General features: G+C 37.8%; 1 protein-coding gene across 7 annotated transcripts; it reads left to right on the top strand.

Annotated features, from left to right (window-relative positions):
• The first annotated feature begins 237 nt into the window (after window positions 1-237).
• Window positions 238-23,753, top strand: CCDC66 (coiled-coil domain containing 66). Of its 7 annotated transcripts, none has more exons than XM_080625220.1 (19): window positions 238-399; window positions 1,375-1,439; window positions 3,719-3,741; window positions 4,441-4,861; window positions 5,725-5,860; window positions 6,029-6,132; window positions 7,066-7,187; window positions 8,991-9,122; window positions 11,342-11,595; window positions 11,971-12,055; window positions 12,756-12,917; window positions 14,288-14,435; window positions 14,888-15,007; window positions 16,288-16,766; window positions 17,986-18,023; window positions 18,297-18,583; window positions 19,033-19,154; window positions 22,169-22,255; window positions 22,912-23,752. In XM_080625220.1, exons 1-18 carry the CDS (start codon window positions 389-391, stop codon window positions 22,250-22,252), a joined length of 2,793 nt encoding a protein of 930 aa, XP_080481346.1. In that variant the 5' UTR covers window positions 238-388; the 3' UTR covers window positions 22,253-22,255; window positions 22,912-23,752. The 7 variants fall into 7 exon arrangements, with proteins under 7 accessions (XP_080481346.1, XP_080481351.1, XP_080481350.1 ...); XM_080625225.1 differs by having other exon boundaries at window positions 3,665-3,741; XM_080625224.1 differs by having other exon boundaries at window positions 2,404-3,741.
• The last annotated feature ends 603 nt before the right edge of the window (window positions 23,754-24,356 follow it).

Raw genomic sequence — 24,356 nt, 5'->3', positions numbered from 1 at the left:
CTTCTCCGGAGGCCGTAGAGCCAGACACCCGCGCTTCCCCTACTGCTGCAGCGGGCCCACCTTTATGTCCCCCACCGCTCCACCATTCCCCCCGCCCCTTCCCACGGTCCCGTTCGTCCTTGTACAGCTGGAAGAGCCCCTGGGACTGTCGCACACTACAGCGGGACTTGCGCGGAGTCTCCCGGTTGCGGGACTCCACCTCCCACAAGGCCTCGCTGCGGCGGCCCCCACAGTGTACGAGGAGTCCATTGGCGAGGTTGCCGCTCCGCGGGAAGCCTATCGGCTCCAGGTTCCTTGCTCGGGGGCTGGCAACCGCAGTACACAGGGGAGAGAGGGCGGTGCGTGACGGTCGCGCGTGGCCCCTCAGCCTCCGCTGGCAGGCAGAGCCATGAACCTGGGGTAAGACGGCTGGGCAGGGAGGGGAGGACTCGCGGGCCTGGCAGCAGGAGCCATTACCGTGGCCGGAGAGGGACGACCTCGGACCCTCATGGTCCAGGACCCTGTACGGCCTTCCCCTGCCCGGCTCTGACGGGAGCCCCGCGGTCCACCCGCGCTACGGCTGAGGCGTTGGTGAGGGGAGCGATCTCCGTGACAAAGGCGGGGGGGTGGGAGGGCCTTGGGAAGGGGTCTGCAAAGTGCTTCGGGGGAATGAGATGCTCGAAGCGCCGTGCCCCGGCAGGGCGAGCAGGTAGCACCCTCTCCAGCCAGGGACCCCCGGCTGGGGACGCGGCCCCGTGCCGGCTTACAGGTGGCCGCGCCAGAACCAGGCCTCTTCCCGCGATCTGCCCCGCAGCCGCACGGCTTCTGCAGAGGAGATGGTGCTGGACTCGGCTTGGCTGCCGGGTGCGAGTTGACCGCCTGGAGTTACAGCTTCAGGCACCTCTGTGCTGTCCTGCTAGTTAAGAAGGTTGCGTGCGAGCTGTGCATAGCAGCACAGCTAAAGACTGTTTGCAGAATACAGCCCCTCTGTGATAAGCACTGACATCCAGAGAGACGTCTTTAGCATTTTTAGCATCTATGATTTTAATTGTACCTGACAGTTGATATTGTAGGATTATTAAATTTTTGAGGCCGGCATATTGCTGTGTATAAAAATACAGAGTGGCACCTTCAGCGTGAAGATTTACTTTGCAACATGCAAATCCAAATTTTCTAATATCAGTAATAAAAATATACCCTCTTCAAAAGCTGATGATTTCTTCATATTAAGTAACTTCTCACGAACATAGGAAGCTTGGGGAGTATGAAAGACCATCTAGACCAACAGTAAATACAGTGTTATAATTATGTACAGTTGCCCTTGTTACTCATGTAAAAATCTTACCATTATCAGATTACTTAATATTTCAGATTCCCTTCTCTCTTATTTTGCAGTGATGGACTGAAGCTTGAAATTGAAGTGCTGGATGGAAAGCCTAGGCTAATTTTAGCTGCTTATGGTATTTTTTTAAAATCATTTATCTCAAGTAATCTTTAAAGCTTCTTGAAATTAAATCTGAGATCCAAGCAACGTGAAGCACAGCTTTATTTAAATATTTTTCAGATTAGGAAGAATATATTTGCATTGTCAATTACAAGGCCTCTTGCTCACCAGCTTGATACTGAACAGTAGGTTGAGAATGACCTTCTGTATACTCTTTCCAGTGGTGAACAGCTGGCAGATAGTCTTGACTCTTTACAGCTTGTCTCTCCATTCATAAACAGTTAAATACTTTTATATATTGACTGGCATAACTTGATAATTTCTGTAAGTATAGCATCTTACTTACCAAGGAAAAAGAGGCCTAAGAACGCTGCTTCGTTTACACAGAATTATATCATTAGTCACATTTCTGACTTTAAAGCAGCTTTGCTATTTGGCAGTTGATGTTTATAGTTTCCAGTAAGCGGTTTATTTAGGCTAGCTCTCATTACTACCACCTGGAATAGACTTTTCCAGTATATGCTCATAATAAAGCATTAATAAATTCTATTTTTGTGATTTGTCAGATGTATGTTTCTATACAAGCACAAGTCCACTTTCCCTGACTGTTCTATATAGCAGTCAGGATACAGAAATATTCTGTTTAGTGCCCCCTAAATTATATTTCATTTTCTGCATTTACCATTCAGGTGTCTAATGAGGCATTGTGGGATATTCTAAGTCACTTAGGAATACCAGTGTATTGGGAACCTTGCAACATCTCAAAGGGCAATGCTACAAATGATCTTCAGCATCACTGGCTAGATAGGGCTCTTAAGATAAAGCATTACCTCTGACTTTGAACTATCCTTAAACAAGCTTAACATGTTTATACCATTTCCTTGAATTAAATAAAACAATTGCATCGCATTACTTTTGAATTTCTTCTTTTTTCTGCACTGTCAACTATTGCTCATAGTCGTTGTTTCTCTGTTACACAGGGAATAAAACCAACAACCACCAAACAAAAAACCCAAGAAAATAACCCTCAAGCAGCACTTTGGAGTCACATTATGCATCCCCCCCAGTGATGGCAAAGACCCTATTTATGTTTCTTTCTTCTTTCCACGGAGAAGTTAGGTTTGCTTAGCACATAGAATACCACTATTTAGATTCTGAATAGCCAGAAAGAAGCAAAAAGTGACTTTTGCCTACTCCAGTGAGGGATGAATGCTTCAGAACCCAGTGATAAACATGGCCACAGAACTCTTTTGCTACTGAAACATAACCGAGATGGTTCAGGATTTAATGACTGTCTCTGCAAGACAATTCAGTTGTTTTAAGTTTTAAAATGTTTATCTAGGTTGGAAACAATAGTGTGGCTCTGCAGGCTTTAAGAAGTTAGTGTTTTCCACTTTGCCTTTAACTGATGATGCACAAAAAAAAAAAGGTATAGGTGCTACCACTGCAAAATATGCAACAACCACTGCCAGAGCAATAACTGCATAGTGCAGCTGAAGAAGCCTTGTTTCCAACAGATGTGTTCCACTAACATATCACAGCTGCTATTTTGTCACCCTTTTCCATTTGCAGTATGCGAGGTGTCCCTGCCTGTGGCAGAGGGATTGGAACTAGATCATCTTAAGGTCATTTCCAACTCTAACTATTCTATGATTCTATATGCATAATTTCCATCTATGAGTCAATATTATGATCTTTATTAACAAGTATATCAAACATAGTACTTAATATTATTTTTGAGACCACTACACATCTATGCATCTGAAAGATTTGGGTTAAAAGACTGAGAAGTATTTCAGGGCATAGGTAAGGGGAACAATAATGGATAGTGTGATTATGCAAGTATTTTTCTTTAGGCTTTCAGTGGTCGAGACAGGTAACTATCATATAATAAAATGGGGTTGGATGCAAGGACTATCCTGGAAGGGCGTGAGGAGAAAGCAAACTGAAAAATCCAGTTAAAAAATAAGCCATTACCACAGAGTGTCTGAGAAACAATGAATAGCAGGGGAAGATCAGACTGACACAATAATTTTATTAGATCCCTATAAAACTGAAAACAGTTACTGGAATATATGGGTTTTTTTCCCAACATACTTTTGAAGTGTGTATTCTGGAAAAAAAGTAAAATGATAAAATTGAGGCAGATATTACAGGGAAAGTACTTCCCCGCGGCTCTCCCCACCTTACCAAAATCAGATGAATATAACGGTTTACTAATTTCTCAAGATTTTTTTTCAGGAGGAAGTTGTTTTTAACGACTTCTTTCATATGTTTGTGCTTGTTTCCCAAAAGACAAATCAAAGCCTGCTGTGAAGGTAAGTGGAAAAATTACTTCTTTGCTTAAAGCATACAAATTAACTAGTTAATTTGTTAATACAGAAATTAGAGAACATATTTGAACTGTCAAAATGCTTGTGATCAGTGATATTTGTGAAAGATAAATATGTACTTATGGGTCCCTTCCAACCTGATACTCTGTGACTTCTCAGGTTCTTAATAGCTGTTAGAAAGGATTAATTAAAAGTTGTATGACTGGAATGGGTTGGGCAAAGAATGCAAGCAGAAAAAGGTCTCAATACACAGGAGATAATTACAACTGTAGATCAAGGACCTTGAAAAGGATAAAACTTTAATACAGAATAGAAGAATTGACATTGAAATAATACTGGCTGAATGGTGGAAACATATACCTGTTTGGAGCCAGGCATCAAAAACACCAAAGAAAAGGAAAATTAATGTCTGTTAATTCTTCTGAATGTTCTGCTACATAAAGGTATTTATCATACTGTCAATTTTAAATATTCACATTTAGGTGTTGTATTCTCCTCCAAGGTATTCGTCGTACCCATGAAGATACTTCAATAATTTATACTGAGTTAGTTTCTATTAATGTAACAGAGAAGAAAAATGACACTTGACCTGTTGCTTCAATCTTGTTTGTTTTTGTTACCCATGCAATTTTTTCAACTATATTTCCTTATTTAATTTATGACCAAATCTTATTGCTTTAACAGATGGGTAACAAAGGCAGAGCGTCTAAACAGGCATTGAGAATGAGGCACACTGCGCATGTTCTGAGGTCAACGCAAAATGCTTGTATCAAGCAGGAAAACTTAACAAAACCAAGGACTGAATCAAGATTATCAATAACAAAAGGTGAAAAACTGCAAGTCACTAAATGCTCCTCAAATGAAGCCACAACTGAAGACCACTCTTTGATTTTCCAAAGAGGTAGCACAAACAGATACCCTGATTCAGAGAATCCTAATGTTCTTAAAAAAAGTAAACAGAAACCTCAAAACCCATGTGTATCAACTGAAGACCTAAGCAGTTTGGTGTGTTTAACACAAGAACAGCTTCAGCAGATTTTGATGACTGTAAAAGAAGGAACTGGAAGCAGCTCTGAGACTAATAATGAGAAGCAAGAGGAAATGGGTAAGATACCGATACTTAAGCTAGTTTCATGGAAACAGAGCAAAATATGAAAGGTTAACTTAGAGTTCATCATCTAAGTTTATTTCTAGGCTGCGGAGATGTTACTTTTATGTTTAATCTCAGACAAAATATTGTTTGCTATTATCGATGTGAAATTGCCTGTTACTGTTAGGAACCATGCATTTGATAATTTTAACAATAAAAACTAAGGATTGCTTGATTATATATTTTATTGAAGAGCAAAACTGCAAGCAGTTCTGTCAATATTTCATGCAAAAAAGGAACCGTTTTACATTGGGGAAAAAAGAACATAGTAGAACTGCACTGTACCATTACCATTAGGAGTCTGGGAAAACAACACAAACCAGAATGAAAAATACCCCCCAAACAACCCAGTACCTCAAAAAGATAGGCCTTCCTAGTTTTGCGAAGAGTTCAGGTCTAGCTGTGTGTCTCAAGAGCAGTAGTGCCTTTGTCCTCTGGCCCAAACATTTATCTTTTTGCCTAACTGTTGAATAGTTGTAGGTTTCTTTTCCCATTCCTCTACTTAGAAGCATAAGAACTATTGCATATCTTCCTGTTTGTGGACCAATGGAGGTGGTCAGTTTTTTGCCATAAGACACACTGCAATTAAGTAAAGTTCCAAAGGCTGAGCTCTTAGCCAAGAGTAAGTTACTGTAAGTCTAGCATTCTAAAAATACTCTGTGAAGTTGGAACTTAATGTGCCTTAACGTTACAATAGTTGTGTTAAATAGTGGAGAAATTGCAAATTTCTCCTGTTTTTGAAGTATTTACTCAATGTTGAAGAAAGGTCAATGGTCATATTTATATATATTTTTTAATATATTAATATTCTACCACAGCTACTACTGAGGCATCAGAGGAAAATATTGTAACATTACTCCAAAAAGCTTGTGAGGTTTCATCTGTTCCAGATGAAGCCAGATCTGATTCAAGCAGGAAACAAGAAGCAGATCCACAGCCAGGACAGAAAGTTACGTATGTAGATATGCATTACTGATTACAAAACATATGTCTTTGATAGAGTGGAGTTGTAGTTCTTAATCACAGTAAGAATCTTTATAAATACTAATTTAAAAGTTACCTTTAAAATCAACAGATTCGCTTTTGAGGTAAAATTACTTTTTTTCCTCTCCTTTTCTCTAGAAAGGATTCATGGAAACCTGCTGACATGTTTACTACATTGGGTGAAAGAGAAAGGGAGAAAGCCTTGTTAGAATTTAGGAAGACCCAATGGAAGAAGGAATTAGGTACTTACACAGAATATATTTCTGGTCAATTTATTACATTCGGGATGGCAGGAAACTTGTGTTTCTTATGCTCTTTCAAATTTACTTACATCAGTGCAGTTGCTACAAATTGGAAAGCACACAGTTTTATTAGTCTCCAAGACAGATTAAGTTTCTTGAATTTCATAATGTTATGCAAATATTATCTATAAATTCTTGCAGAAATGTTTCTTAACCAAATAGCTATTATCACAAATAATATATTCCATTATGCTTACTATTTTAGGAGTTACTTGCCACTGATTTTGTTATATTCAGCCAGTAGTTGATAGCCATTATTCTTAACAAATTCATTTGTTTTTTAGTGGGAAAAGCATCACCCTAATTCTACAAGCATGACTGAATATATCAAATTGCAGTTTGAGCGTGAAACAATTTCTAGTCCTGCCTCATCACCAACCATGGGGAATCTCTGTAGAAAAAGAAAAACATGGAACACAGTAGTAAATTCTGTCTGACAAATTCAGGTGTTCATGATTCACATGCAGGAGTGTTGTGTTTTGAATTCAGCTGGAGTGTAGACCATCTCATTTCAGGGTTTGATTCTGCATTGTCAGTAGCTTTCATGTATAGTTCCATTGGTTTTAATAATATTAAACTAGTCCAAGACTAGTACAATGAAATTGAGAGAATTTACATATGTGGTTATTAGTTAGTTTTCCCTCTTTCACTTGGAAATTAAGCCTTCAGTGTATTGTAGTCTTCCCAGAGAGATTCCCCAGTTATCTCTGTATCTCTGGGCAGAGACTCAGATGCAAAGTCATATGTAGGCTATTACTCCTCTGTTCATTCCATTTTACAGTCAAAATACAGACATGCACTGCTTTTTGTTTTGTTTTTTAAACTGTTAATGTGTGTATTAGGAATTCTTAACCAAAGTTTGGTTTTTTGAAGATGAACAGGTAGCACTGAAGAAGAAACTGAAAGAAGGTTTGGAAGAAGTGGGTAATTTCTGGGAAAAACCTGGCAATAATAAAATCCATAAAGAGAAAGTGGAACCAGCTGACCCAGATATGGTAAGGCTATCAATAAACACAAAAGAGCACATAGTTTCCACACAGCACTGTTCCAGGCCAACTTAACTTCTAATTCATACAAGATTTTCTTTTCTGTATGAATCCAGTAGAATCCAGTCTCAGTGGTCACTTTAAACTCTTCCATGTCATGGATTCCTACAACTCCCTGTTTCACATTTCTCCAGCTTGTAACTTCACAAAGTAAGATATTTGTAGCATGAACAAATCTATTCGTGCCCTTCTAGGTTGATTCCTAACTGAATGGTATAAATACTTTCTAGTTTTGTTTTTAGGAACAGTATCAAAGGTAATTCCTGGCTATGTGTTTATTTATGTTGTTCATGAGCTCTCACATATATTTGGTTGCTTAAATAATAATGAGCATAGCATTTTGACTTCTAGTCTAACTTGCCTTTTAAAAAGTCAGCTGTCAGTCTGAAAATGCTGTGTCAGATAAATATATTGTACTCAGATGAGACTTCTCCAGTGAAATTGATTGCCATTAAACAGAAGTTAGGATTGTACCTGCTGTCAGTTTTTATAGCAGAAGCAAATTGCTTTGCTTTTGTGGCATACTCGGCATTCCAATAAAAGTTACTGCTCTGCCCCATAAGAATTGGTTTCAGTCTACGTTATTAAGAAATACTGGATACGAGATGGGTATGAGTTACAAGTTTTGGCTGAAGTTTTAACGAATATTAACTTCTAGAAGTATAATTTACTTGTTTATTATATGTTAAAGGCTATTTAATGCAAACAAAACAGGTGAGCTGAGTAAGTCTTAAACTAGTCCCTTCATTTGCAAACAATTTTTCCAGCTGACTCAGTTTTTACCACTGAAGAAAATTCTGTCCATACTACTAAAGTTCCACTGAATATTTCACTTGCTCCAGCTGGGCAGTCTTGTGATCATGGTTCTTTTGACTTACCAGCTGTCAGTTGCACAGCATTTGTTTTCAGAGCAAGATTTTAAATTGCATGCAGGTGTCTTTTTACTTATTGACAACAGATGTGTCTCTTCAATAGATGTGAATTCTTCAGTAGAAACCAGAATTCAGTAGACCTTTTTGCTCTGTCTAAAGAATTGTGTCTGAATGAATGTTTATCAAAATATTGATGCTTTGAAGACTTTGCATTTTCAAGGCTGATGTGAGGAACAGTACTAGAGGTGTGAGATTAGGTGTTAACTAGCTTTTAAGTATGCATTAAAGAAATAAGAGAAGTGGGAACCTATCAGAAATAGAAGACCTAAAATATACCGATGGCAAAAGGTTCAAGAAGTAGTTTTTGCATTATTGCTAGTAGTCACTGATTGAAGAGTGTTTTTTGTTAGAGAGCATTGAAAATTCTCAGTGCTAATTGAGTTTGTTAAATAATAGAGATATCCACTAATAAGCAGAAAAGTGTGAAGATGGTATCTAGAATTTCCTTATGACAGATTACTACTGATTAGATCATGGTGGTGAATCTACCTGTAACACAGACTGAGCAGTGAACCACAGGAAGAAGGAAGGGATTTTTATTCATGATACATAGAAGTAAGGGGTGTTTTTGGAGTGAGAGGCTGATGGACCGAAGATTGGCTTATTTAGCATCTTCCTAACAACTGAAACATTTTTATGGAGCAGTCAGACAGTTGCTACAGTTACAAATTTCCACTCATTTCCTTTTTTTTTGTGCAAGAGAACAGCCCAGTTATGCCTAGCAACTGAGGGCAAAGATTTCTGCCAAGTCATTATTATGTGACTAGAGAAGTTACTGAATTTTTTGTACAAGGAAGAGACTAACTAGCACTTATTTCAGGAAGCTGTGCCACAGGAACAACCTTTTAGTGCTTTGAAGCATGAGCAACAGAAGAAGTGGCTTGAAGAGTTGGACAAACAGAAGGAAGAAGCTAAGCTACAAAACACAGAAGAAAAACTTGATTTATCAAAGGTATCTGTGATTTAGAGGGATTTTTTTGAATAAGTTTTTCTCCACATTTTGTTGTAAGAAATAAAATACGACATTTTAGACTTAACGGAGTAGCAACAAAGATGTGATTACCTGCAGCATGTCCAGGTTTTCACTATAGCTTCATAGGACAGTCTAATCAAACATTCCGGTATTGTTCCGGTATTGCAGTGGCAGAGAACAGACTACATGTGTCTCACGTGATGTATCACAGTGCTTGCTGCAGAGATGAAGGCAATGATACTGCTGTATTTTTTTTTCTTTCCCACCATTAAGCAAAAGAACTGGGATTTGGAAGGCACTGTAGAGACAACGGCCACACACTTTTTAATAGGAAATTTTATGTAGATTACAGAGGGAGATAAGAAAAGAGAAGGCAAGTTACAGACAACTGCAGTGTGTCACAGTGGTGTTCAGATCCTGTTTCTAGAAATAGTATTCTAATACACATACACTCATACAAAACCTTTTTAAATGCTTCTCCAAAAAGTATTGAAGAAAATAGCCTTACCTTTTTAACCCTTTGATTTTTCCAGGCAGTTGAATGTAAGTCTCTTATGCTGGATTTAGAAGGAAACAGTGGCAAATATAATTAATTTGCAGGTAGAATACCTGAAGAGACTTTTAATATTATCACTGTTGGCCAATTTGGTCAGTTTAGCTTTTAGCCCTGGAGGTTTTTCATATAGAAGCTGACTTTTTTCCTTTATATGTTCTTACTTCTTCATAACATAAGTTGAATGCTTTCTTACACAGGCTGATACTGACACAATCTGCCAAAGACTTTGTCTTTTGAAGTGAAGAAACATGCAGCGAGATTTTACTAGTGCTAGAATATGGATTTCCAAATTACTGTACGCAGCTTTAACCCAGGATTATATCTTTCACCATGCAGGAGATATATTCGCCTCGTGAGATATCCTGTATTATTAGTGAACAGGAATCTTGGTTACCAAAATTTGATATGAATGTTCATAGCCTGTGGCCTTCTGAATTAAAAGGCTACATTTTTAACTCTCAAATAAAACATGAGAGTAAATTGTGTATAGTTAGACAATTCCTAGAGAAATTCTTCATTAATTCCATACTTAGTAATACTAGAAGAGAGCTTTCCTACCCACCTTCCAAAAAAACCCCTTGTTGCCAAGGCAGGTTACATACCTACACACAACACAAGTCTCTGCATTTCCTGAATTGTGGAATGGATTTTTTAAATAGGTGTGAAACTTTTCTTACACAAGGAAATTTTTGTTTAAGGCCTCACAGAAAGTTTCTTGTATCAGGCTATGTTATTTTTTAACCTGCAGAATACAAGTTCTGAGGCAGCCATTCTCCAGTCCCTCCAGGGAAAATGTTCTCTTAGTCAAGAGAAAACAGTACCTATAGCAAAAACAAAGGCCCTTAGGTAAAAATCTTTTACTACTGATATATTGGAATGTTCCAATGGCCAACACTGAGCCAAAAAATAAGTCTGGATGCTGAAGAGAGACTTGAACCCAGTATGTCACCTCTACAGAAGTTTTAGATACAGTACTAGGGTACAGTGGTGGCTGCTGCAGATGGGAGAGATTTTGAAAGAAGGCATATTTTATAACAGGCCTGTCTATCTAAAAATAGGAAGTTGGAGATTAATATCTCTGCCCAAAGCACATTAATTCTGCTACTGTCCAGAATTAAAATGGAGGGATAAATGTAGGACAGTGTAAGAGATGCTGCTTGCTCATGTTGCTAGAGAGTATGCACACAACAGGAGGAGAGCATGGCAGGGTGGAAAGGGAACTGATCTCTCAATCAAGCAGTTCCCAGTACTATTAGAAAAATTGTGGAATGGAATAATAATATAAATTGGAAAAAAAAGAAAAAAAAACCCAACCAAAATACAACAGTACCAAAAAAACCTGAATCTGTGTTAACTTTTTTATAAAAAAAAAAAAATTTCCCTGAAAATACAGTAGCAATATGGTTTTGCTGTCCAAGTATAGGGATCAGCAGTGTATCTTCTCATCTGACTTGCATTTAGAGCAACAAAGACACTTCTGTTTTCTCATTTAGGGAATTAACTACAGTCTGTATTGTAGCTCCATAAAAGAGCTTTCCAAATGTTCCTGTCCTACAAAAGGTGCATTGTCTGTTTTGTTACCATACTTTATAGAAACAGTGTAATTGAGCACTTTTCTGTTTCTTTGTTGCTTGGTATTTAGGCTGAAGAGCATGACAGATGGGCAGTGCATTTTGATTCTTTAAAGGACCACCTTAATGCTAGTGCAAAACACCTCTTAAATGGAATGTACAAAAAGCAGCCTGAAAGTCTTTGCCTGTCACCGGATCCTAGGGAGCTGACTGCTGTTATTCACCCTTTTTCATCTGCAGCTTCAGACAGTCTCATGCCTTTAAAGGCGGGAAATGCAGAAAAAGCTGCTAAAAGCAGTGCCTTGGAACACAGTCAGAAAGCCAGGTGAGTGAGCTTTGTCAGGATAATCATCCTCCCAGCCAGAACATTTCTGATTCCTCCTCAGAAATTTGAAAAGGAAAATTAATTAAATTCTTTAAATCTGATATTTGGATCTTACTCATCTGGCTTTTGGTTTTTTCAGAAATACCTGATATTTCACTTTTGGAAAACACAAGTATTTCCATAGTTCAGTAATGAAATTTACTGCAAATAACTGTACTTTTTTCTTTAGTAAAATGAATCTCATAAATGTGAATTAACATAATGGGATAACTTCAATATGAAAATGTTACTTGAAAACTAACTGGTTCTAATTAAGAAAGTCTTTACACTTATTTTCTGATGACTAAAAACATTTACATGTTTATTTGTTCATAGTTTCCTCCGTTCAATGACAGCTCTCCTGGACCCTGCTCAGATTGAAGAGAGAGACAGGCGGCGGCAGAAGCAGTTAGAACATCAGGTAAACTTTTGTTTTCAAGTCTAACACTATTTTAATGAGAAGAAAGGATGAAAGATAGTGTTGTCTCATGAATAAAGCATGAGATTTAATACCAAAACCCAGTGAAGCACTCTTACACTTCAGATTACATATTTACAGTTGTTTCATGGTAATACATACAGTTAGACTCTGCTGGTTGCTTTTAATATTTGTACAGAGATTATGGCATTTCTGTAACTGAATTCTTGCCTCAAAAAAGGTGCCATGCAGTCTTTAGAGGTCTAGTAGGTTTGTGTGCGTTTTTCTTCAGTCTCCACTGTCATCAGGAGAACTGATGTTTACCAGTACCCACTCCATGAATCTTTAAATTTTTATCTACAGTCATTCACATTACATCTGTGGCACTCCAGCTGAATGTGTATCGGCATGATGATGGCTCAGTCTAAAGAAGTCTTAGTATAAATGTAATGGTCAAACTGTTACTCTGCTAGATCAAAATATTACTTATAGTACCTAAGGTAAAAATTAGACCATCATTTCTCTACAAGAAAAATAAAAGCATTTTTTAAAACATAAAAAGGAAGAGGGCATCTACCTGCCTTATGAGAAATTAAAAGAAACAAAAAGTGTTTGAAATAAATGGTCTTGATTTTTTTAATAGCTTTTGATGCCTTAATATTACATCCTTTAATTTTCTTTTTTTTTCCCCTGATGCTACTAGAAAACAATAATGGCTCAGGTAGAAGAAAACCGGAAGAAGAAACAACTGGAGGAAGAGCAGAGAAAATGGGAAGAACAAGAGGATGAACTGCGCTTAGCACGAGAAAAAGAACAAATGCAGAAACAGTTTGAAGAAGATATGCTGAAACAAAAACAAAAGGAGGTGGGCTTTGCTTTTTCTTTAGTGCAGGCAGTCTAATAATATTGGGGTTTGAGGAAAATGCTTCTTGTTCTTCACCTTCCAAATTGTCATCTAATTGTTTTGAAGATTAAAACTGTCAGAAATTTAGACATTTGAAATCAAAATCTATGTCCTCAGTTAATAACAGCACACAAGTTTAAGGTGAGTCTCTTTTTTTTTTTCAGACAAGGGTCTTTTCAGGAAGAGAATAACTAGAAAAAATGGAATTGTCATTTGAAATAATGCAGAAACATGCATTTCAAAAATGCAAATTTTAAATAAATAAGAAAACCCTCAGAGTATGTGATCCAGTTATTGTTGTTGGTAACTCAGTGCTTTTAAGATGCTTCAGTACCATGAAGTTTGTCACTGGATGTGCTTTAACTCTGCATTAAATATATTTATGTTCTACAGCTTTGTCCTTTAACTATTGCTGAGCTTTACATACTCCTTTCCTATAAAAGTGAAACCAAAAGTTCTAAGTGCAGATTTTGCATTTGTATACATTCTTACTTTAGTAGAAGGTTAAAAGCCTTGTCTGATGCTTTATTCATCCTTTTGGCACAGTAGAAGCTATTATTGTTTGCTTCATATTTGGAACAGTAGCAGATTCCATGTCATAAGACAAGGTGATTCCAACACATCTCCTTGTCTAAAACCTGCAGAAATACAGATCCGTGATTTCTCTGAGTTTTTATATGGAAACATAGCTTCTGCCTTTAGATTCTGGAACAAACTGGTAAAAAATTGGAAAAGCTATCTTTCTCTGCAATAGCGCAGCTCTGAAAATACATTATGCAATCACTTGTTCTTTCCACCTGCAAATGCAATAGGAAGTAGGGATGAGACAGCAATAGGGGTTTGGATAGGAGATTTTCCTTGTCCCAGTCTCCTGAACCTGGAACCTATTAAGCCTGGAAACCGTCACCCTCATGTTTAGGGATGTTCTGCCTTTCTGTGCAAGTAGGAGGAGGGTGGGTTTTAAATTATTATTTACACTTCTTGGCACAATGATCTAGGAAGTCAGAAGTGACTGAAATCAGGCAGAATTTGGGAGAAGATGAAGTTACTAGAAAGGAGATAAATATCCAAACAAGTTTGAGGATTTAGGTGCTTGCTTTTTAATGCTAGTATTGAACACCTTTCATTAGCACAGCAGAGGTTCTGAATATATCCTTATAGTCGTAAAAGTCCTATGTTGCACATTGCATCCACTCAACTAGTTCTAGTTTTGTTTTTTTTGCTTTAAAAAAAGCTTTACCCAAAATAAGAAGATTACGTGGGGAGTAAATAATCCTATTAATTTTATTCTCAAAATAAATGATTACATATTTTTACCACTTTTTTTAAAGGAACTTGTGACTCTTAAGAGAACTGAGCTCTATCAGACAATGCAGAAAGCTCAAGAATTAGCACAGAGATTAAAACAAGAGCAGCGCATTCAAGACTTGGCTCAGAAGGGACATGACATTTCAAAACTTCAGAAGAATCTTGGTGCTGGCAAGTACAAGTCTTTTCATATTCAGTTTGCTCATTCCTTTGGTGTTTGTGTGCAAGTCATTTGTGGGTTTGCTTTGTTGGGGTTTTCTTCTGTGTCTGCATTTGGCTCTGAAATTGCGCCTTTTCTTCATGGACCAAATTTCATTTCAGTTTACTTATTTCCAAACAAATACCAGTGTTAACTGATATGCAGAACATCATTGTATTTCAGTAAGCATCAAATACTGTATTGCATTAAGGAAGAAATACAAAGATACTACCAGGAGTGCATAGGGAATATTCAAGTCCTATGTGCTGTCAATTAGATTTCCAGTGAAAAAGGGATAGTATTAGAATCTGAACCATAGTTCTCAGTCTTCCTTTGAGTTCTAAACCACAACAGTCTGATAACTTGATAGCATGGTTTAAATGGAACATATGTGACTAAATTGAACAATTCTGCTTCTTTTTAGGTGGTACAGAATTTGAAAATTGTAATGGCATTTCACATCAAAGTCATAATTTTTCTGATGACATTAAGAGTCACATTGATCAGCAGGCTTCTCCTCGGAAAGACACTGCTGTACAGACAGGTATGCAGCCTTTAAATTCAATTACTTCAATGCACCTCAAGAAAGACAGTAGAATAGCGTATTTGTGAAACTGAGCCAAATCACTGTAATTCAGAATGGAGTAAAACTAGAGGAAATGCTTGGACAGACACAGACATATTGGTATATTACAGTATACCATTGTATTCTTTAAATAAATTATAGGTCTATAAAGTTGTTACTTACCAGTTACAGAGTCAAATCATGCAGTCTGAAATACAGTGTTGAGCGAGTCATGGTCACAAGCCATGTGGGACTAAATTTATTAAGGCGTTTAAACATGGATTTGTAGTCTTCAGTGTGAATGTTCACAGGTTTGGTATGGAGCAGGGCTGGGTTCCTCATAAATCCTTGAAAATATTGGCAGAAGCATCGTCAGTAATTCTGGAGTTAAAAAGCAGACTCACTAGAAAATGACAGCTTACCTTCAAATGTTTAGAAAAGCTTTCTACAATGTTTGCTAAATACCCTGACAGAATTGCAGGTACATCCAGGTAGAATACTTCACAGTCTTTATCTTGATTGTGTACCACACCCTTAAAAACCCAGCTCGAACTTAGTCAGCATTTTTTAATGTTGTAGGTCAGGTATGAATGAGCACATTCAGTGCTAACTTACAGTCACTTTATGCCTTGTATTTAGAAATGCATCAGTTTATCATGTGTGAACTGGAGGTTTTATTTCTATTTGCTTAAGCAACAGTATTTTGGGGTTTGACAGTGCTGCTAGAAATTTTACTCTGAATTTGGAGTTTACAAATTAAATAATGCTTCTGTGGATGCCCCTTAGTAAAGAAAGCTGTATTATTAATAAGAATGGAACAAACTACTTCCATTAGAAGACAAGGATTGGGAAAGTCAGTTATCCCCAATAGCGCTCTGAATATGACCAAACCATCGCCTTGCTGAATAACTAATCAGAAGCTATGCTTGCTCTTTACCTTTGGGTACAATGATGGAAATAAATAGAATTCTGCATTTTAAAATAATGTAGTTTAAGTAGATTTTGCTTTACACTGGCTTGATTTTGTTCTCCAGTTTACTTTTTTTTTTCCCCTCCCTTGAGTTTGCTTCTACTGATCCCATCTGTCTTCCACAGTAAGAAGAATAAAGAACATTATAAAACTGTAACAACCAATTTTTGAATAAAATCAGTAATGATAGATTCAGATACGTGCACAAGTCATGTATCATGTAATTCAAAAATTATTTGAATAGCTTAAACTTAGAGTTAAAATCTAATTTCTTTATTATTTTTTGTAGATTACTTTAACACTTCAGCATACACTGAGTCAGCTGAGGAAAGAACTGTGTGTTGTGGATCGCCTGATATTTCCATAGAATATAAAGAAACCTCTAACAGTAAAAAATACCAGAAGGAAATGCAGTATATAGATAAAAATAAAAATTCAGGAAAAGAGACTGGTGGCATTTACAGTGATCTGTATGAACAATATGCAAGAAAAGAAAGACAAATTAAACCTTCAGAAAAGTACAACAAAAGACCTGACTGGAACATAAACAAGCCTGGGAAAAGATACATTCCAGCATCAGAAAGATACCCTAAACAGCTACAGAAACAAAGGGAAGAAAACAAAGTAAGACGACAAATGGAGCTGCTTCAGTTGGTGGAAAGAAACAACCCATGGAATCTCTGCCCAAAAAAGGGCTGTTATTCAGACAGGTCATCTTCACCTCATGGAGAAATGAATACAAGGACTAAGGGACACAGAGGCAGAAAGGTAACAATGTGGGCTTTAACACTCATGTTCCATATGGTTTTGCCTGAATGGGAATTCAGTTCTGTAACTCAAGCGCTGAGAATTTCCTATCACTATCCTTTGTGTGAAGAATGGTATTACAATGTTGTTTCCTTCAGCACAATCAGAAGAATGTATTCAGATTTTCTGACATAGCTTTTACTGTTATTTCAGTCTTCCAAAGTGTTGATTCTCCCATTTATTCATTACCATTGATTTGTTACGTAAACAAGGAGCCTGATTGAAAGCAGTGTGCAGATAGAGTTACTTGATAAAGAGAATTTTTACTTCCACAAAGAATATGCATTACTGAGGATGTAACTCTGTTGTCTTAGATATGTATCCTTCTTAGTGGAGTAATTTCTTACCCATTTGCAGTAAAAGCACCTTGGCATAGCTTGTGTCTGGGGGAAAAACACCACAATTTTCATTTAAAGCAAATATTCTAGAATATATCCCTACCTTCTCTCTCTCCCTGCCCCTCGCTGCTCACTCTCTGTACATATGTGCACATAAGCACCTTTCTCACAACTTCCAACAGAAAAAATCTGTCCACTTCAGTTCTATTTAACCATTTGTTTACTGTGCCTGCACACACATATTTTAGAAGCTGTATGTATTTCAAAAAAACAATGTGAAGATCCAGAACTGTTCACAGATGCCTTTAAAGATCTATTGATTTGGATGGTTTGAGGTTAGTGGTCAGAGTTCTGTGCTTACATGATTGAAAGGTGAATGTTCAAGAAATTTGTACCCAAGAAATAAGGAATTTTAAGCAGATTTTTACAATTAAGCATTGTCTGATACCTTAAGAACCAAGGGATACGTTAATAGATTTCATTTAAATAGATTTCACTTCTAGATACTGATGTATCTAGAACCACAACCTTTCCTTTAATAAGCATGATCTCAGACTGAACCTTTCAGGCTTACAAATGCAAGGTAATTGGAAAATATATAGAGCATTTTTGATAGTGCTTAATGCTGCCGTAGACACACAAAATTGGAGCCAATCCTCCTGTCATTTGTTTAATTCAGTTCATAGACACTACGAGTCTCTTCGTTAAATGTCTTTCTTGTGAACCCAGTCAAACAGTCCTTTTCGAGTTTCAGAACAAACTTGTCCTGAAAACTGAAAGCTTTTAATATACAAGCCATGGAGCTTTTTATTTTACCATTTACTTTCTTGGTTTTCTCCTAGGAAGAACAATTACATAAGAATCATGTGAATGAAGAAAGGTATGTCAATACACTGCATCACTTACTTGTGTAACTACACTAACATGAAATACACAGGGTTTTCTGCCTGAGCTTTGTTTATCAAAAATAGTAATTTAGATGCATTTGATTGCCTATTATGAAAAACACACAAGACTGGACAAACTGCAGGTATAAAAGCAGAGTAAATGAGCACAGGTCCAGTCCCCTGAGGATTCTCTGTCTCTGCCTATTTGAGAAAATTGTTACTTACGTATTGTTTGGGGTTTTTTTAACTAAAATTGTTTCATACAGGTATGAAACACCACCTGCTCCAGGAGTTAAGAACAGATTACACCAAGTGCAACAAAAACAGACACAGGTTTCTAATTTCTTGGTGCATAACAACAGTAGTAGAAGAGAGAAAAATACCAAGCCAGATCCCCAGCAGAGGAGCTCCTCTCCTCCCATTACAGAAGCTGGAAGACCTCCCTCTTCACAGTTTATTCCGTATGTTCGAACAAATGAAGTATATTGTCTTGATCCAGATGCACCAGTGACTAGACCTGCAACACATGACCCACAGTATCGACAGTTCAATGGTACTGAAATGTATATTGTGAACCGATTCATGTAGAAGAGAAGCAGTGTTACAGTGATTTAGAACCAAGTGCTGCAGTTTATAACTATTTGGTATTTGTTTTTACTGAATTTTGCAGTAGCCCATGTGTGTCACAGCACTGTGCAGAAAGCCTGTGCAAATAGATGATGCTCTGTATTTAGAACACAAAAACAAAACAGAAAAAGTTAAATCAAAAAAGCAACAATATTTCTTATCATTTTATTTGCCTTTTTTGTCTGTTTACCTTTAATGAGGTGCAGCTGTATTTCTCAGGTATTGTGTATTGATTTGGGTTTAGCAATCTATGCGATTGTAATCTGAGAGCAACCAAAACCTCATTTTCACAAGCTGTGACAGTCTACTGCTTCAGTATTAAACAAAAAAACAATAAGAGTATTGTTAACTGATTTGATCTACATTTACTTTCAGATTCTTGCCAAACGCCAAGGCACATTCTTAGCTCTGATCATGTTAGAGATCCTCTTCTAAATCCTGATGCAGTTAGAGAGAGACAACAAGCAATTCTCAAAGGATTGTCAGAATTACGACAGGTAAGCAAAGTGTTACTAGATAAACATGTATTTATACATTAAAGTCAAAATGAATGTTGCAAACTATTACATAGTTAGAAGCATTAGCCTTTAATTAATTCTTTCATCATATATGATTAAGGTTTGGGCCCTCTCCTCTATGCTTTTATTCCTTCTCACTAATTTTGTTTTTCATGCAATACTTCCACATTTGGAGTGTCATCCAGAGGGACTATGGACTCTTTAGTCCTTAGATGAGCTATGAAACTGAGCAATATCTGAGAAAACTTGAAGCCAAGAGGAATGGCTTTATTTAGGCTCCAGGTTTTGATCATTAGGGTTGCTTATAATAAGAATGTTTCAAGTTTAAGGGGAAAAAGAATCGTGTTTTAACAAAACACTAGAACTCTTGTTAATGAAATTTCACTTCTGCATTTCATGGGTGAGCCCAAAAGATGGTAACCATGAAATTACATATTTTCCTGATTGGAGTCAGAATGCCAGGAAAAAAAGTCAGGCATCTCATTATTAAAACATGAGTGAATTTGATACTTTACCTGTTGGCAACAAGATGTGGCCTGTGACAGATTAAAGCTGTTGGTGTGGGCAGTCACTGAACAGCTTCCTTTTATGCTTCTAAATGTCCTGACAGGGGACTGCAAGACAAAGAAAACACATTCACTTTTAGGTTTGCATTTTGTTCTTGTAGAACACTGTCGTGGTTTAAGCCCAGGCCGTAAATTAGAAACACGCAGTTTCTACTCTCCCCCCCCCACCCTCCCCCGAGGGATGGGGAGGAGAATCGAAAGACTGTAACTCCCACGGGTTGAGATAAAAACAGTCCAGTAACTCAGGTATAACACAAATCACTACTGCTGCCACCAATAATAATAATGATAAGAGAAATAACAAGGGAAGAGAATACAATACCGCCCGCCAGAAAAGAGCCCGACAGAGAAGAGGACGTGCCCTTCCGGGTAGCTCCCAGTTACATCCCCCGGCATGACGTGCTGTGGTATGGAATACCTCTTTGGCTAGTTTGGGTCAGGTGTCCTGTCCCTGCTTCCTCCCAGCTTCTCTTCCTCCCTGGCAGAGCATGAGACTCACAAAGTCCTTGGTCAGGGTAAACATTCTGACCAGCAATTGAAAACATCGGCTTTATCAGTATTATTCCCAGGCCGAAAGTCAAAACCACAGCACTGCACCAGCTACTAAGAAGGAGAAAAAGTGACTGCTGCTGCTGAACCCAGGACAAACACTAAACATGTATCAGTATCATCCCTGGTTTTTGAAAGGCTCCATACTAAAAGTACTTTGTTACTAGCAGCACTAGTAATATCAAAATAAAGAGAAGACAATTTGACAGCCGTTAAGTACAACAAAGATACCAATAGTTAATGCTATTAATTACCTGGTGTGCTTTAGAAAGACACAAGTTCTGCCACACACACATCGTGCTATGAGAGTAGATAAATTCCTTGTGCAAGCAAAAATGGTCATGGCTCTTTCCAAGGTACTAAGAGAAGTTTCAACCCAGGAAGACTGAAAGGTTGCCAGTTTCTAATGTCTTCCAAATGGGTTTCACTGGGTCTGGTCTTCCCCAGTGCTCAGTAATATTTTTGTTAAATATCTGCAACTGTTCAGTGTTTTATATTCAGGCTTCATTTCTGAGTGGTATTTTGGTTAAGAGTTAAGTGAAGCCACCTTCAAAGCAGAGTTTGATCCTTGCACTTGCTGAGGTGAGCAAAAGCTATTGATATTTAAAGAGGTTGAAGGTGATAATATCCATGTTGGCAAACTTAGGAGGCAGTTAGGGACATTTTTGATGCATAGTGTATATTCAGGTCTTAACAGTAGCTAAGATTAGTCTTTCAGTGGGCCTTGGCTCTGGGAGAGAGTTAACTGAAAACATGTCAAGTTCTTTTTTAAATGTCCTACCAGCTGCAGAATACACGTAGGACTTCGTCAGCTGCTGAACTTGGGCGCGCACTCCTACAGATGGCACCTGTTTGGCATCAGTTACTCCACTTTGCAAAAAGCAACGATTACTTTTCTATTTCAGAAGATATTCATCTTGTTTATAAAATTCTTATATACATGCATATATTGGATTGATCGTTTCAGAATATGCAAATATTCACAACACAGTTGGCCATTCTTTAGTCTTCATATTTGACCAGTCTTTAGCCTCTGAAATCCATGCCCAGTTACAGTCAGTACATACCAGAGCATCTCAGTTTTCAAACCACTTGCCAGCAGGTTGTAGCCTACAGTGACTAAGCCAAGTGCCAGCCACCACCAGGCTGTCCACGGACAGGCAAAGAAAGACTTGTGCCTACAGAAGCATTTCACATTACTTGTGTCTAGGCCCTTTTTAATACCTTTGCAAACCACATGATAAGACTTTGTTCCCCTTCTTAGTGTTACTTTTTTATCCCCTCAGCTCTGGCTTGGTTTAGGGCACTTTACTGCATGACTTCATTTTGTAACATGCTGTAACAAGCTAAATGCAAAACCACTCCATAACAACAATAATAATTGATAAAGGGACTGCAGAAGTTACAGTCAGGGTTTAGTACTTATGAGAGACATTAACAAAGCAGGAACCTTTTACCTTTTGAAAGTAAATGCGTGTATTCTTAACTGTCTGACACTGTTCTAACTCAAATGGCAATGCCAACCTTTAGTTTAGAGTATAATTTAAGACTAAAAGCTGGTACCAGAACAGGCTGGAATGCTACAGCTGTGACAATGCACAGAGGAGTAAGAAAGTTAAATTTAATACAGTGGAAAAAGTTACCTCTGGAAACTGGAGTGGCTCCTACTTCTGCTCCATGTCAAGTCTTTTGCAGAAGATAGGAGAACCTCAGGTTCCTTCTCTGCTGAATGTGTTACATTGTACTGCTTTTATTTGTCTATTTAAAAAAGCATTACGCTTTCACAATTAAACTGTTTTAACAATAACAAACAGTGACACGTTACTTCTTTGGGCTGCATGAGGAAGACAGAACATTCACATTAATACTCTATTTCAGGGCCTTTTGCAGAAGCAGAAGGAGTTGGAGACTGCTCTGATGCCCAGCATGGCTCAGGAAGAGAACTTTATTTCACCGTTTTGACAGGTTCTTGGGAATGTTCTGGATTCTTAAAATGCCAGTGCACAGCACTTTGTCTGCTACTGTAATTAATGATGAACCATCTCTTTTTAACAAAACATTTCAATTATGTGAATTTTGATAGATTACAGCATCATGTTGCTTTTCATATTGAAGATGTATTAAACTAATGATGGTGTGTCTGTTTAGAATGGTCTTCATGCTGTCTGAGGATGTGTCCATTTAATATAAGCCATCAAAACAGTATAAAAATGTTAAATGGTGGGGGTTTTTTTAGAATGTGCTGGATGTATTTTGATAAGTAAAAACATTAAGCTGTATTCTGAATGGCTTGGGTAGACTGCCTTGTTATTTTTAACTGTGTGAAACAGCTTGTATTTAACTATTCAGTCACCTTTTAGGTAACTCCAGTAATTCCAGGATTTAAGCCCACAGAAGTGCTGACTCTAAGCGTTTCCCCCTTCTCAATTAAACCAGGATAAGAGCACTTAACACTGCAGTGGGCTGGGCCCAAGGCAGTGAAATTCAGTTTAAGGAAGTTTTCTCATAAACAGGATCTGCAGGGATCAGTATTCAGTGCTTCCAAGTCAGAATTGTTCACTTCAGATGAGTTTGCTTTTAGTCTTCACAGGATAACCTGGGGGAACTTCTCTCTCTTCCAGATCTCTGCAGAAGATGCATAGCCTGAGGTTGTCGTAGTGGTTCTATGACCTAATGTGGTAAATGCCACAGAACCTCCAGCCTGAGGATCCTCCCTGCAGCAGCCGCTGTTGGTAGCCACAGCCTGAATCTGAAGGCACCTCACAGCAGTGAAGGGAAGAGAGGCTGTCAGGGGTGTGCCCCATCATGCAGGTGGTGAGACTCTGTGCTCTACACTGCAGGTGGACAGCAGTTCTTCCCAAGAGCCATTGAGGTCTATTGGTACAGGGGAGTTTTTTCTTTGAAAAAGATAATGCATTTGCCATGGTTGGTGGGAGGGTGACAGCTGCTACCCCAGCCTAGGACTGGCTTGTTCTTGATTTAAACAAATCAAACAACTGCTAATAGAAGTAAAGATCTTCAAATTTAAGGATAAGTCTATGGGGTTTGTTTTTTTTAAAGCTACCCTTTTTTAACCATTAGTATTTGTCCCAACTAATGAGTTCAGTCATGTAGTTTCCATCACTGTCATCTGGTATTAAACCACACATCCTCTATAAACACACTAAAATAAATTACAAACGAAAAAAACAACCAACCAAACCAACTTGAAGCCAAGAGCAGTGACTGTAGGAGCAGAGGATGAGTACCCACAAAGCGTCAGTGTCAGAACAAGGGTCCTCTTAAGACTCCACATCTACTGCCAGCAGCTGCCATTTTCCAGAAGCTGACTCAGAAGATGAGGTATGAAATAAGACAACTGAGAGAGAAACACTGGGAAAAATATAATTCAGCAGATATGAAATTAAAAAGAGTAAGAAATTGATAAAACTCTGTACTTACACCACAATACCAGTTTAAAGAATAACAAAAACCAAGGAAGGCCCCAGTAATCATTACACTGAAGGGGGAGAGGATGAAGGTTTCTCAAATGCAAACTGAACTACCAGAGTCATTAAAGCAGGTCTCTCCTCTCAGTACAGAAATTACAATGGCAAGATAAAGGTTGTGAGATGGCTCTGATGGTGCTGCAGTAGGCATAGAGCAGCCAAAGTAGACATGAGGATAATCACTATTCCTCAAATAAAGTTTGGATGTGTTTCTCACAGGCTTTGAAATGAATATAAAAACCACGAACAAGGCAATGTGTTAGCAAGTCCCTTCTGCATTAAGAGTTTATTTTATTTTGTAATGGAACTGCACCATTGGTTACTCTGATTGAGGTATTTAGCCAAGATCCAGTCTCTAGTCATTAACTACACTGACTAATAGTCACATAAAAACAATTGTACAAAATTTGTGTCAAATAAATACATAAATTTTGATATTTATGAAAAAAATGTGATTTGGATACTCTTACAGTAAAAAAAAAAAAACAAACTTCAGTGTTTCACATATTTTAGGCAAACATTCAGTTTTACAATTAAACAGACCCTTAAAAAACTGAAGCCCAGGTACAGGCCAAATA

The sequence above is a fragment of the Psittacula echo genome, assembly GCF_963264785.1.
Source record: "Psittacula echo genome assembly, chromosome: 9".
Lineage (NCBI taxonomy): Eukaryota > Metazoa > Chordata > Aves > Psittaciformes > Psittacidae > Psittacula > Psittacula echo.
The sequence above is the reverse complement of the archived record's forward strand: the minus strand, read 5'-3'. Positions and strand labels throughout refer to the sequence as shown.